This window comes from Mustela erminea, chromosome 9 (genome assembly GCF_009829155.1).
Source record: "Mustela erminea isolate mMusErm1 chromosome 9, mMusErm1.Pri, whole genome shotgun sequence".
Lineage (NCBI taxonomy): Eukaryota > Metazoa > Chordata > Mammalia > Carnivora > Mustelidae > Mustela > Mustela erminea.
Genome location: NC_045622.1, coordinates 67,371,056 through 67,387,094, shown reverse-complemented (window position 1 = coordinate 67,387,094; position 16,039 = coordinate 67,371,056). Strand labels below are relative to the sequence as shown.

General features: G+C 48.3%; 1 protein-coding gene across 11 annotated transcripts in view; it reads right to left on the bottom strand.

Annotated features, from left to right (window-relative positions):
- TEAD1 (TEA domain transcription factor 1) overlaps nucleotides 1-16,039 on the bottom strand; it is a 261,388-nt gene that overhangs the window by 167,296 nt on the left and 78,053 nt on the right. For all 11 annotated transcript variants that reach the window (XM_032358729.1, XM_032358733.1, XM_032358737.1 and 8 more), the window contains one exon: nucleotides 9,233-9,488. In XM_032358729.1, the coding sequence (XP_032214620.1) occupies nucleotides 9,233-9,389 (157 nt within the window). In that variant the 5' untranslated portion in view covers nucleotides 9,390-9,488. The remainder of the gene's footprint in view (nucleotides 1-9,232; nucleotides 9,489-16,039) is intronic.

Below are 16,039 nucleotides of genomic sequence, written 5' to 3'. Positions count from 1 at the left end.
TAATAACCAAAAACTAGAACCAGTCCAGATGGTCTTAGACAGACACACCACAGAACACACTCAACAATAAAAAGGAACAAGATACTGATACATACTAACAACCCAGAGGAATCTCCAGGGAATTCTGCTGAATGGAAAAAGCCAATCTGAAAAGGTTATATCCAATTTGATTCCATTATGTACCATGTTTGACATGGCAACATTTTAGAAATTTAAGACTGCTTAATGGTTGTCAGGAATTAAAGCGAGGAGGCAGAGTTGGGTGTGGTCATAAAAGGGCAACCCCAGATGGGGCGCGTGGGTCGCTCAGTCAGTTGAGCATCCAACTCAATTTCAGCTCAGGTCATGATCTTAGGGTCGTGAGATCAGGCCCCACAGTAGGCTCCACGCTCTGCATGGAGACTGCTTGGGATTTTTCTCCTTCCATCTCCTTCTCCCCACTTCCTTTGAAAAGAAAGAGAGAGAAGGGAAGGAAGGAATGAAGAAAAAAAAAAGAAAAAGGAAAGCCCCAGGGATCCTTGTGGTATTGGAACTGTCCAGTTTCCTCACTATGGTAGTGGATACACTAACCTACACACATGGAAACACTGTACAGCTTAATACACACACAAAAACACCACACATACACAAGTGCAAGGGGGAACGGGGAAATCTGAATGAGATCAGTGGATTCTATAATGAATTACACATCAACGTTAATATCCTCGCTGTGATAGGATGTAATAGTTTTTCAAAATCTAACCATGGAGGAAAATGGACAAAGTGTACAAAGGAGCGCTGTATTATGTCCTACAATGGCATGTGAATTTACAATAACCCAATACAAATTTCAATTAAAAAAAGAAAATAAGAAAAAAAAAGAAGAAGAAGAAAAGGAAACTCTCCAGGTTCTCTCAGGGCCTCAATTTTACTCAGCACCCCCCACCCTAATCTCTACTGAGCCTGCTCTACGTTTCAAGAGGCCACAACCCGCCCCAGCCCCCATCTGGTCCTGCAAGGTGCCTCTGGGAAAAGAAAGCTCTACCCCCTTCAAAGTCGAGTCTGGGTTTTCTGTCATTAGACAGGTCCTCACCTCATCGGTTTTTCTTCCCTGCTCATCAACGGCCTCTCCCCTGCCCAAGGGAAGTTTTCCTTTAACTGTTCATGTCCTTCAAGATGCCATCTCAAGGCTCTCCCTGTGTGTGGCCAAACCTCTCCAAACACTGGGCCATGGTCATGTTCCATCTTGGTACAGAGGAGACACCAAATGAATAAAGTAGTTTACCGCCTGGACCCAAGCTCTGTAAAGGACTGTTTCAAAGGTGAAGTCTCATTCTCGGCTCATTTCTTTCTTTCACCCACTCTAAAAACGTGCTCCTGGCCTCCTGGCCCCGGGCTGCGGCCCCCTAGCCCTGTAGTCCTCAAGCTGGCCCATCATCCGGCTACCCAGGGAGCTTCAGAATACACAGATTCCCAGCCCCTACTCCCAGAGGTTCTGATTCACATGGTATGAGTCAGTTTTTGTTTTCTTTTCTTTTTCAGCTTCTCAAGTGCTTCAGCTGCTGCTGGTCAGGCTAGGGAACCACCAAAAGGTCTCCCTTTTCCTCACAAAGGTGATCTCTTCAATGCCCCCCTGCTAGAGGCAGCTCATTCAAAATCCATGGCCGCTTCACCGTGACCCACAGTGAGCCTGTGTCCCACGGGCTGTCCCCGCCCCCGCTCTCACAGCTCCGGGGACCACTTCTCTGATGGTGAGCCCCCACACAGCCTTGGTGGCCACCCAGTACCCCGAAGCGCATGACAAAACTCAACCCTTCATTCCTTGCCTTTCTACAAACCTGCTTCTCCCGTCTGACCTCCCCACACTTCAGCCTCCAGGCCACCCCCGCCACCGCCCGAAGCAGAATCCTAATACCATTCAACTCCTCCTTGTCTTTCACAAATCCCATCGGGTTAGCCAGTCCTGTTGGTTCCACATCTGAAACTTGCCCGCCCACATGCTGGTACCTGGTCCGGGCCTCCTCTTCTCCCCACTGGGCTCCTTCAACAGTCACCTAACCTGCCCACACGCCTGCAGAGCAGGCTTCAGAAACACAGGCTGAGCCACATCATCTCCCTGGGGAAAATGTCATGGCTTCCCTTTGTCCTCAGAATGAGCACCAGACACCACAGTGTGGCATTCAAGGTCCTCCATGACGCAGAGGTGGGCCATGTTTCCAGGCTGGCCCACCATCGCCCTCCTGGATACACTCTCGTTTCTCAGAGCACCAGAGCTGTGCCCTTTGTGCGCCGGAATCCTGGAACCACACCACACACAAACACGCAGCTTCCTGGCAAGAAGAGTCTCAACTTTCCATGGGTTCTCGAAGGGGTCTCTAATCCAAAGTAAATGAAAGACAAACATGAAGTGGCCTTTCCCCATTCCAGGTTAGCTCAGAGAAGTCAGCCTCTTATTCCCCTGCACTCTGTACTAGAGACCCGTGTGTTCCCCAGTCAGGAATAACCACTCTCTGTGGCCCTACCATTAAGCTCTGGCTATTTCTAGTGAAGAACAGATTCCCTTCCGTACCAGTATGTACAGCTGACCCAAACACTGGGTCCACTGTGGTTAGGGGACAGCACAGAGGTTAGAGGCGCTGACTCCCTGCAGAGTCAAAAATCCGAGTATAACTTCTGACTTCCCTCAAACTTAAGTACTAATAAGAGCCTAATGTTGACCGGAAGCCTTACCAATAACAAGCAGTCGATGAACACATATCTTGTATGTTATATGTACTATATACTGCAATCTTCCAAGAAAGTAAACTAAAATACAGAAAACTATTCATTTTTTAAATCACAAGGAAATACATTTACCATACTGTACTGTACGTACACCTGCACAGAAGTGGAACTGCAAAGTTCAAACCCGTGTTGTTCAAGGATCAACTGTAGTTAAATGTATAAACGGGCTTGGTTTTGGACTGTCAGCTCCACCACTTCTTTACTGTGTGACTTTGAGCAATTAACTTGACCTTAGGCCTTAGTTTCCTCAGCTATAAAATGGGGAAATTTGCAGGACCTACACCCTTGGGCTGTCATGAGGAACAAATAAGACAACACATTCTAAAGCAAAAAAAACCCCCAGTATGTGGTCACATGGGTCAGCTGTGTTAAAGATTTTACATCTGCAAAGATTCACAATGCACGGTGCAGGCCGGCAGTAAATGACTTCTGAATCCACGTCTTCCTGAATCCCAGGGCTCATTTGCTGCCGTGGGAAAGCTGTTAGAAAGCATAACTTGGTAATACTTCAATGTTCTCTTCCTTTGTTTTCCCTTACGACCCATTCTGGAGCCATCCTACATTTTACCCAGATTGTACAAGGGCTCATACCTTGTGCATAAACCTTTGCACGTTCCCCCACCCCAACCCACCCCCATTAACCTTCCTGGTCAAAACGCTGATGACGCTGGCTTTGCTTTCTCACAGGAACCAAACTATTTCAAACCCCCCATTCTGAGGAGTTCTGAGGAGTCCAGAATTAACCCTCATTCTACTACTGTGCTTACCGGGCAGAGATCCTTCCTACCTCCTGAACGAACATCTGCCAACACAGGTTAAAAAACCCAGATTTCTTCCTTCTCAATCTAGGAAGACCATTAAATATACAAAATCTTTCTCCTATTTTTTTCCCAGCTTTTTCCCTTTTTTTCTAGCCAGTGCCTCCAACGGCAGAGGCCCTTTCTTTGTTCTGAGCATTATTCTGATATGCACATATTCAACAAACATTACTGATACCTTTTGTGTCTGACAAGACAGACAGGGTGGGGTCCTTGCCTTATGGGGCTTCTGGTCTGTTCTAAGGGCACAAGTTCTTTGGGCTTCACATTTGCAGCCAACTTGCTTGAAATAATACCCCAAATCACAGGTCAGACAGAAGGAGGAAATCAAAGATGCCACATGATGGCCAGGTGCAGAAAAACAAGTTCACCTTGGGCCCCACGCTTCACTTTTCCAAGTGGCCTGGAGATCCCATAGGGCTTGGATTTTATATTCATGTCCACCTCAGGGCTTCTGGGGCCTCCAGACATAGGCCACCTTCTTGGTTTTGAAAAGGGATGCTCCTCATTTCCCCAAGCGATTCTCTAAGCCAGGAGGAGCCTGGGGACCAGAGATTTCGGTCTCTGCCCAACTGACCAAAGCTCACTTGTGCCTGCTTGTGTGCACCCATGCTGATGTCCACAGCCACCACCTCACTAAAGGCCCCCCTGCCCTCTTTCATCAGTGCTTCTAAGAAGTAGGCAGAGGGGCCATTTCAAGTCCAGTGCTCTCCCAGCAGGCAGGGCTGAGGTCGGCAACTGGAGAGGACCGGCCCAGAGACCTCTTCTTTCTTACCCCCCACCCAAACTTATCCAGTCATCATAGCCCTTCTCTCCAGGGCTAAACAGTAGGCCTAGCATCCTGGCAAGAAAGGGGCCATCCCTGGAGCTGTCCCCAGACAAGGACCTTGAAGACATTTGCTCATAAAAGGAGAAAACCACTGCTCAGCAACTGCTCTGACCAGGCAGCCTGTAGGATCCCAGGGCACCAGAATCTTCCAGACAGCTTCCTGGCCACCATCAGGGCCAGCCTTGTGATCTAGGATCCTCCCTGCTGCGTTATTTGAGACGCTTTCTTCCCGCCAGCATTGGGCCAGGTGCCCTGGACACTGGTGGCCAAGAACAGGCTTCAAAAGGCTAAGTGGAAGGTGACCATCTTCAAAGGGCCCTCAGACTTCCCAGAAAGCTCTGGCACACAGCCCTGACCTGAGGTCAGAGCTTCCTGCAAATGAACTTGCGACAGCTCCATGAGGGCAGGGACTGTGTCTGTCTGGTTCACAGGTATATGCCCTACAGCCCCTAGCAATGGGCTGGAATACAGGCGGTGCTCAATACTGATTAATACTGTCATTAACGTAGAATGACCTCCACCAGGGATGGAAGGGAGCAAGGCCTGTGGAAAGAGCCCAGGTTAGGGGGCCAGACTGACCTGGATCTGAACCCGTCCAGCTCCTCCATTTATACTCTGAGCTCATGGGCATCCTCATCTACACAGCGGGGGTGAGAATACCCACCTCAAAATGTTGTTGGGGGGGGAAAAAAAATGTTGTTGGGAGCAGTGGACGGAAATCCTAGGTAAAGCCTATAGCCCAGGTCACGGCCAAGAGCACTTTTCTGCTTCCAGTTCAAAAACACTTTTTACAGCCTGGTCACAGTTCGGGCCCAAAGCCTGACACTGTCCAAACATGGTAGGGGGAATCTCAGAGCACAGTGAGTTTATTTAACTCTTACAACAATCCCAAGAAGTAGGATCTACTTAAATCCCTCTTGCAGTGGTGGAAAACAGATGCACGAGGACGAAAAGCAACTTGCCCCAAGTCTGGTATCTAGAAGTGGCAGGGCCAAGCCTCCTAGCAATTCCAAAGCCCTAAAATTTTAAGTGCCACATTTTTCTGTCTCTAAAGTCATCGGTCAGGGAATGTTTGCTCCTATCCCTGCCCTGGTGTGATTGTGGGTGATACCTGACCACACTGCCAGACCAGAATTTTCAGCTGCAAGAGAAAAATGCATCTGGGTATCCCCGCGGTTCAGGGCTTTTGTTTTAAACTAATGGCCTGTTCCTATGAAATTCAATCTCCAGCAAGTTTGCTGATCAAAAACTTTTCTCCCCTCCTGTCCTCCTGCTATCTCCTCTCCAACTACCTATCAGAAAAAGACACACAGCTATGTAAAAATAGGAAAAAGGAATGGAAAGCACAGAGAGAGAGAGAGAGAGAGAGAGAGAGAGAGAGGGCGCGCGCAAGCTTGCATGCCCTCAGAACAGAGAAATCTCACTCACTCTCTTAACTATCCCTCAGGACAGCTGCCCACAAAGAAGGGCCCCAGGCAGAAGCAGTCTGTCCACACAGAGGCCAACCATGTCAAGGCTCAGTGTCCCCATGCACCCAAGCAGCAGAGAGAGAGTTAAGCCTCTCTTCCAATGGCCCAGACCGCCTCATAAAGACAGCTTCTCATCTCTTCCTCTCTGTAAGACTGCATCTGCCCTACCATCAAGCACGGAGGAAATGTCATTACCAAAATGAATCAGCGCTGCACCTGACCTTGCTTCTCAACTGGCTCAGGATTCGTGACATCACAACACACTTTACAAATGCTCAGAAATATCGACCCCCCCCCCAGTCAAAAATGCTTGGGATTTCACTAAAAGGCATTAAATTATTTTGATTTTACCCTACGGAACCTAAAATGCTTTCTGTGTTTCCACTTTCAAAATGCTGAGAAGAAAAAGTATGCTCATTGGACCTCAGGAAACCAGCTCCTGGTCTGGTTTGCGTCCTGGTTCGTGGACGGCAAGCTGGGGAGCCGGCCGGAAGCCAGCAAACAGAAACTCTCACTGACTCGGGCCCCAAGAAGCAGGGGCTTCCCCATGGGGGCTCCCAAGGCAAACTTCTCCCCCCACCACGGTCACAGACAGGTCATCAGCATCTGAGGCAGTCCTCCCAAGGGCCTAGTCTTCAACTCCCGAATCCCTGCTAAACACCATGTCTCCCTTCCGGATCAGCAGAAGCAGCACAACTCCTCCACAGGGGTCAATGAGACAGGACTCCATGGGGGCCAATGCTGAGGGCAGCACTCCTCCCCAAGGCAGCTGCTTGGAGATGGCACGGCCTCAAGGGCCCTACAGCAAATTCATTTCCTGCACACTCAAACCCCCAATCTGGACCCATGACCCTACAGCTGTAACTCCTAATACTGCTTGCTCTGAAGACCACCCCATTTATAATCAGGTTGGTCATTAACACCCTAAGTCAATGGAATGCTGATTTAAGGGAGAAAAAAAATTCATCTAAAGAAAGTCACAAAAACCCCAGCATCCCAAAATGCACGGGTCCCGAGGACCCATGGACGTTAACTACCTGACTCTTTCTTCAGGGGAGAAAAAGGAGATGCAGGCCGAGGGTAAGACGGTCCACCCTGGGTCAAGGAAGGGCTCAAATCCCGAGCTTCTCAGTGATCTTCCCATATGTAGCCTAGTGCCCCTGACACCCAATGACCAACAAGAGTCCTTACACACTTATTTCCACAAAAGAAAACTACTTCTGGAATGACGTTACAGGCAGATGGGCTAAGCCTACCACGGCTGTGGAAATCAACAGAGAAGAAAATCAGTGGGAGTCGACAAAAATTAACTTTTGCTCTGAATCCCATTCTCAGCGTGAAACCTCCTTCCTCCAGTGAAAGTGCCTTTCCAGGATTCCTGACTTGAGAAACCCCTGACAGGGGTGTCCGACACAGGCCGGTATTTTATTTTATTTTATATATTTTTTTAATTTGAAGTTTTCTTTTTTTTTTTTAATATTTATTTATTTACTTATTTGACAGACATAGATCACAAGTAGGCAGAGAAGCAGGCAGAGAGAGAGGAGGAAGCAGGCTCCCTGCTGAGCAGAGAGCCCAAAGTGGGGCTCGATCCCAGGACCCTGGGATCATGACCTGAGCCGAAGGCAGAGGCTTTAACCCACTGAGCCACCCAGGTGCCCCCAGGCCGGTATTTTAGATCACAACTGCTGGGCAAACAAATGGGAGCTGTACCAGGTAGAGAGGTCTGAAGCCAGTTTCGCAAGCAGCAGTGAAGTTGGCCCCAAAGAAGGCTCAGAGGTTAAAGTATTTTCCTCTGCCCTTAAAATGGGAGGAGTGGGGGCTGCAGCGGCAGTGGGGGCACAGGTGCCTCTTTAGTTACAGAGGTTAAGACCTCTCAGGCTAATAACCAGGCTGGGAAAGGGCAGCCCAACAAAGACAGACAGACACACACATACACACACACACACACACACACACACACGACCAGAGGCCCTGTAACCTTCTGCCCATAGGAGAGTTCATGTCACCCTGAGTCCATGTCACCCACGGACACGAAGAAGCTTCTCTGGCTCCAGAGGATCACACGGGAGCCTAAAACAAACGAAGGCCTGGGCTCTCTCCCCTGCGAGTGTGTGACACTCACAGGCCGCAGACTCAATGCCATGGAAAGTAGCATTTCCCTTGTTTCCATTACGTCATCCACGCTGGAAAAGGGGGAGGGCGGGGGGGACACAGCTGGGAGCAGCTGTACCACCATCTGCTCACTCCTCGCTCCTGGGCTGTGTGTGCTAGCCTGAGCAGCAGCAGCCCCCCTCCGGCCCCGGAGAGAGGAGGCGCGGTATTAAAGGTACAACACCCGATTACGGAAAAGCCTTCCAAATTATTTAGAGATAAATCACTTTCAGAATAAGTTAACAACCTCAGGAAGGTTGCTGAGCCTGTCCTCTTTGAGTTTTGGTTATTTGTTTCCATCTCTTTAGACTCAGCTACGGGGCAAACTCTGTCGGCTCAACGTGCCCCATTAGACAAGCAGAACATACAAGCAACCACCTGCCATCTGCTCCCCAAAGGAGGCAGCCAGAGCAGTACAGGTCTGCAGCTGGAAGCATTCAGGGGAGGAGCAGGGAACATTCACTCCCGGGACACAGGCGCCAGGCCGGTGACCACTGCTTGCTTATGGGCACCCTGAGCCATTCAGCTGACCAGTCCTATCTTCTGGGGCACTCCAGAAGTTCCCTCTAGAGCACTCTGCCAGGCATGCTCTCGGAGAAGGGGAGGCTGGTGAGAGCGCCTGGGGGGTGAACCACTTGGCTGGCCCCTCAACTACAGACAGGCAACAAGGCAGTAAAATAGGAGTCTGGAGGTCTGATCAAGCTACGCACGCATCTCATCTGGCCGACATAGGGCTGTATTTAAAAAGCAAAGTGCTGGCTTTTAAAAATGAGTGATTTCATATATAAGTATCTGTACTGCTAGCTCTTCCTAGGAGTGAGGGGAAAATGAAGAGATTTGTCAACACGGGCCCCATTTCTACATGGCAGCAGTCACCAGGAGCTACTGAGATGGGGCATGTGCTCTGAAGAATGGGTCCGCATATGCCACTGCAACTAAATCCCTACCTGGACCCTGAGAGCTTTGCTGTCATGCTATTGAGTGTATAGAAGAAGAAAACCTTAGAGAACAATTTCCCGATGGTCCTTTGTTGACTCTTCCAGTTGGTTGAGATTCAGTCCCTTGGATGGTCAACTGAAATTCTACAAAGATCATTCCACCCAATACAATGAATGGATCTCAGTAGAAGTCTAGCTGCCACCATTCCTTATCACAAAAGCACATCATAGGATCTCAAAAGAACATCGCGGACTGCTTACCATACATCTTGCCTTCGTCCGATAAGATGATTTTCCTCCTCCCGCAGGGTGGGTAGATAGCCAAGGCTTCCTGAAAGCTCTGCTCAATGTCAGGGCTCCAGACCCCTTCTGCATCATTGTCGATTGGCTTATCCGCAGAGTCGCTCATTCTTTCCATGTTTTCGGCAGGGCTCTCACTGCCGCTCCAGCTGCTGGGCTCAATTTTGGCGGTTGGATTTTCCAAGCCGAAGCCTGGAGCCTTTTCAAGAAAATAAACCTAAGACAGAAATGAAAAGATAGGGTAAGGAGGAGGTAATGACCAACAACACTGCCCTTCCTCATTCCAGTACCTACTCTTCAGGCTCCAGCTTTGCTTGGACAAGAGCTCCTAGAGGAGAATACAGGGTTTGGGGAGCCAAGTGGCTTTTGTTCTTCACGTACCGAGTCGACCACGCATACAGAAATCCAACGGCAGGCAGAAACTGGGACATCTCCACAGGCGTGAGAATGGGGCCCCCCTGGAGTTGCAAGTTCACCGTGAATCCCACAGAAACACTGACCAGATGCCTACAAGCTACCAGGAGCACTTTGCGCGAGGATAATTCCATGTCCACGGCAAAACCAGTTGTTTCCAAGAAAATGAAGCAAAACAAAAGATGTCTGCCTTGCCGTGGCAATGGGCACAATAACTTGAAAATGTCAAATGGCCCAATATTTGTCAATGAGATCACCGAAATGCAAGATGGCGGCAGGCTGCAGGAGGACACAAACACTCGTTCCACTGAAACGGCAACACCAGGTGCCCTGCACCTGCTACCAGACAGCATTCCGCAGCAGGGGTCCTCTTCTACATGCTCGCTTCACTTGGCCACTCTCCACTTCTAGACTGTAACCTTGAAGCTGGGACCCAGTTGCCCCCATTTCTACCTTCCCGGCAACCGACGACAAGTGGCCGGCGCACTGGCAGAAATGTTCCAGGCCTACATGGGGCACTCCGTCCGGGAGCCTAACTTGGAATTTCTGATCACATGAAAACCATAGGGAGTCTTTCATTTCTTTTTCTGTAGCCCTGAAGATTACAGAACCGAGAGGAATTTTTCTCAAAGATTTATTCCCCTTAAATTATGCATGTAACCTATGGCCATAATGGGATAAGCTTTCCCAACAAATGTCAAACAGGCACAAACACCAGCACAAACACCAACGTGAAACTGATCTAATCCAGTACCCCCTGCAGTCTGCACACTAACATATCAATATTCCTTTGTTGAAAAATCATCAGGTCACTGATTCAAAGGCTTCCCCAAAAAGGGAGAAGAAATGCTCCTAGGGATGGATCGAAGATGGGGAGGCTCCGGGCTTGAGTGGGAGAGTATAGTGTAACCACCATCCTAGCCTGCTTCCCCGCCTCAAGTCCACCCAACATTACAACAGAGGTGGGTAGGAGGGAGAGAAGCAGACGCCCGAGGCCCTGCCGGGCACCAGGGACTTCTCTCGGCTCCAGAACAGTCACCGGAGAGCAAGCAACCCGTCTTCTCTCCTTCTCTCTCCCAACTGCTTCCCTCCCACCTGCACTCCCCCAGCTGCGTCTATCAACAGATCCCAGCTGCGGAAACTCGGGGGCCCAAGAACATTACACAATTAATGGTGTAACTAGTGGGTGCTTTTGGCTCCGTACCCTGACAGCTTTTTGGATCTAGCAGCACCTGGATAAAAGGAACCTTCGGGTTGTCTGCCTTTTAAATGCTGCCACGGATCCATCATTCAAAGAACTTGTCAGCAAAATATTTACTACTCCTTACCAACACATGTACATTAACACAGGACTCTACAAACTGCCAAACGTTGAGAGGTATCAATTATGCCACAAGAAAGGGTTTTGGGATTGACCTGCCCATGAACTCCACCAAGCCTCCAGTGTGGGTCTTTTCAGTTCTCAAATTATTATTGGGGTTGGGGGGGGCGGATTTAGGAGCCTCCTAAAAATTCAAGGTGAACTGTACTATTCTACCCTACAGTCTGTTCTGCCTCCAAAGCAGTTTCTTGGAGAAAATATGAGAGGATGAGCAAATGCTTTGAGGCAGTGGGTAATCCATCTTCTGCCTCCCTACCTGACCCAAATACAGAACAAAACAAAACAAATGGCCCCCATGGAAGCCCAGGCCTGTCCCTGAGCTCTGGGAGGCTCTCAGCAGTATGAACTCACTGCAGGGAGCCACACTGTAGGATGAACAGTGATGTGCCCAGCATGCAACCACGACAGCAGAGGGACACAGTCCTGGGCAATGAAGGCCAGCCGAGGAATGGTGGGATCTCTATTTGCGTAAGAACACTCCCATGGAAGGAAGATCCTCGGTCCCCAGGCCAGAACACACCAGCAACCCCTGACCCTATGCTTGACATGCCTTCTCCCTCTCCCATCAGTTGGTCATACAGTCTACGCTGGAACATGACCAGTGGCAAGGAACCCGCTACCTCCCCAGCACCATCTCCCTCCTACCGGCATGCTTTAATCCTTCTGTCTAGGAGGTTAACACCCACGTCCCGGTTAACTTCCAACTATCCATCCCTTGAAAGTCTATCCATCCCTTGTGGGAGCAAATCCAACCCCCACACACCCATTCAGGTATGACAGGAAAAGCCCCGGATTGTGATCCAGACTAGACAGAAGTCACATCATTTCTCTGCCCAGCGCTCATAAATGCATCCCAGTTGGTCCACAACCCTCCATAAAGGACACTCAGAGAGGGACCAAGGATCTATAAAACCTCCAAGCTCCTCAGTGTTGTTCCTGAAATTCCTCTCTTGTGCAACTGTCTTAGGAGCTAAAAACCCGAGTTTATATTTATTCCCATTAAATTCCATTACTTTTACCCTTAGGCCTTGACTCCAAGCTAGTAAGATCTTTCTGAATCATTAACTGCCAAGCTTAGTGTCCCAAGACATTGAACAACCACTGAGAGTTGCCACGGAGGAGGGTGTAAACCCATTCTAGAGAAGTTCCAGAAAAGATTCTGACTCAACATATGGAAAAATGTCCAGCTAGCTGAACTTCCACAAGGGGTACTGTGCCTTCATGACAGACAGAGTCCTGCAAACAACCCTTTCAAGTTACTCTACAGCTAAAAATCACTAGTCCTTGGTTAGGGAATGCAGTATTAGTGAGCATTAACTGATTCATCCTTTTTATTTTTTTAAAGATTTTATTTATTTGAGAGAGGGTGAGTGTGTGTATGTGTGTGTGTGTGTGTGTGTGAGAGAGAGAGAGCACAAGCAGAGTGAGGGGCAGAGGGAGAAGCAGGATCTCTGCTAAGCTGGGAGGCCGATGCAGGGCTTGATCCCGAGACTCTGAAATCATGACCTGATCTGAAGGCAGATGCCCAACTGACTGAGCCACCCGAGTGCCGCTGGATCCATCCATCTCAGTAAGGATAGGCACTGTTCTAAACACGCTCATGTTTTTATTCATTTCCTGCAAAGGGGAGAACTCTGCGTCCAGGCTCTTGCGAGCTGGTCAGCTGGAGCCCAGCAGGATGGGATTACCAACTGTGGACAAGGGCCAGCACAGAGCCCCAGACGCTGCCACACACATAATCCTCAGAGTCACACATGCCCTCGGTTTTACAACCCAATTGTAAGATGAGGTCCTGTATGGGCAGAGAGTTTCCGATCACAAGACTGGGGCTGGCTGAGAAATGCTCCCCATACTAGATACCAAAATAACCGTTCTGGCACTCATTCTATCCCTTTCAGCCCAGTTCAAAATCCACCTCATCCTGGAAACATGTACCCAGTGACTCTCAGAGTAAAGGCCACACATTAGGAATATCCTAAACACATGTGTAATGGGTAAATTACCACCCAATCTACCAGGCTTCAGAATGTAGAGAGCAACAAGCACCTGCTTGTTACCAATAATAAGGGCTAACTGAATGAGGCGGGCACAGAACATCTGTGCAGAGCTAAGGTCCATACCTCCTCATACATCCTATGAGCAAGGGAGTCAACTTACACTTGATGCAGTGCATGAAGAAGAAACAGAGTACTGGGGGCAGTGAACATAGCATGTGGTGTCAAGACTCAACTTGACTTGGCTTCCAAACCCGGCTCACTCACCAGCCTTGACACCCAGGCTAAATTAGGGAATCTCGCAGAAGCTCAGGTTTTAACTTATAGAGGGAGATAAACTCAATTCGATTCCAACACAGGAAAATCACTAAGGGATAGAGGGACTCTCCCCTCACAGGACTGCCACAGAGATCCAACAAGATATACTGTGTACCATTAGTCCCTGGGTGTTTCCGTTTCCATCATTAATGCATTTCCAAAGGCTCATTTTTCCCCTAAAATCCTCCTTTGCTACACTATAATAAATTGCAGAAAGAAATGTTACCAGTGACCCAAACATTCCTAACTGCCCTCACAGCTAGACTCCCTAAATAGATCACTCTTTCACAATTACCCACTGACACCTGAAGAGAGGTGACGTGATTACAGTGAAATGACATATGTGTATTTGTCCAATACGCACTCGGATATAAAAGTCTGGGGGAAGAAGAGGCCGAGACAGTCCAACGTAGGTGCTTCTGACACCAACTCCATGCAAGGGATGTACTCACAAGGGGTGTGACACAGGGCACAGGAATCTGCTGCTCCCTTCAACTTAATTCCTGTGGGTCTCTCATAATGTAAGCATCTCACCCACTTATAGGTGATTAAGAGCTCTCAAATAAAAGGGTGAGCTTTAACTAACCTCATGATTAATGAAACGCCACTGAACATGAGGGTCACAAAAAATCCATACAGATTCTTTTAGCCAATGTCTCACAGTCTATGAGACATTCAGAAAAGGGCTGGACTAGGCATTAGGACTCTGTCTCTACCTGAGTAGCCCAGGACCACACAACACTTATAGACTCCTACGTGCCTCAGTTTCCATCATTAACACTGAAGGAGGCCAACTAAGTCATTCATCGTCACCTTGCTTTCCCATACATTCTACCTACAATAAAGCTTAGTAAGGTGATTTGTTACTGCATCCCATCTGTACCCCAATCTCATTGAGGGCAAGGACCACAGCATCCCCAGTGCTGGCAGAGTCCCTGGAACCATATTCGGTGAAAGAACAAACCAACAACCAGATGACATGAACGTTCTCTGACATCGATGCGCGTGAACTTACCACCCAAGCTTCCCCTGAGAAGGGCAAGCGTTTCAGCCCCTTTCCCATCCCTCGCCCTGACTCTGGTCAAGGTTCTAATGAGAAGATCCCCAAAGAAGATTACCAAATTAGAAAGACGTAAGCAGACAGACGTAAGCCTGGCAGAGTTTGAATAACCAAGTGCTGGCTATCTAATCCAATTTTTTAATTTAGTAATCACAATTACAACCAATAGTCTTTCTGTGTTAAAGACACAATTATGGGGGCACCTGGGTGGCTCAATCAGCTAATCAAGTCAGCTCTTGCTTTCAGTTCGGGTCATGATCTAGGGGTCACGGCACTGAGCCCTGTGTCAGGCTCCTCACTCAGCCAGGAGTCTGCTGGAGATTCCCTCTCTCTCTCTCTCTCCCCCTCTGCCTTCCCCACCCCATGCGCCACGCATACATGCTCACACGCTCTCTCTCTCTCTCTCAAATAAATCTTTTAAAGAAAAAGACATAAACATGGTTTGAGCACTCTAGGAGCTAAGTTTCTACTTCGACAAACATACATTATTTTGAGTGGAATGGTAATTTTTGAGATACAATATTCTGTCTTCTCTCTTTTTTCTTGTGGCCCCTAGAGAAAACAGAATCAGAAGATGACAGCTGCAAGAAAAGCTGTACACAGGCTATAAGGGAAGCAAAGTGGTCAGGGTATGAAGGCCAGAAGCCAAAGTGGTGGCCAAGGAAGAAATGTGAAGAGGCGAAAAATGGTAACAAAGCAAATTTGAGGGAGCAGGTGAATGAATAAGGCAACATAGGTCATGACACTAAACGGAAAGCTAAGAAAGGTTTCTGCAAGCTCAGAAGAATGTGGACATAGCAACAGTATGAGCCATTTAAAGAAACAATCACATGGTTGAAACAGTATTTGTAGTAAACAACTCAACCACACATTTGATGGCTCTAAGGTCACTCTGATCTTAATGAAAGCCAAACTTTTCTTGTAAGAAAAAAGCTGCCCTCCAATAAAAACACTAGGGAAACGATGCTTTACTTCCAAAGTGAACTAGTACATCAAATCCATATTCAACCTTCTCCAAATAAACCATGTTTCCAGCATAAAGCCGGAAGCTTTCACGGAAAGCATCTTTAATCATTGCACAACTCCCACTGGGTATTTTTTCTACCTTAGGAGGTAAACACCTAAATAAGTTGCCAAAGTCATATACTAACCAAAATTTGAATCCAGGAGTCATTTTTTGTCAGCTAGAATGCACCATCCATGGGATCAGCAGACTCAAATACACTCTCACTAGACAGTGAGCTGGAGGCTGGATTTCAAAGGGAGAGAATGTAGGCAGTGCTGAACTTCAGCTCAATCTACAACTGACACCCTCAAGCACAGTCTAATTAATTCCTAATGAATAGTGATGATACTGACTCACCTCCCTGGGTAGTTGGGAGGAATGTCAGGCACTAATGATGGTTCATTGCTTTTGCATATGTAAAGTGGGACAAGTTACTAGTTCCCTATCATTTCAGACACGAGCCAAACCTGCCTACGACCGGCCTGAGAAATACAGGACTGACTGCCTGGATTTGGGAGGCAGCCTCCAGAGAAATGGGACTGCAGAATGTAAGGCACAGTGAGCGCAGAATGTTCAGGGAACGCCAACACTGAGA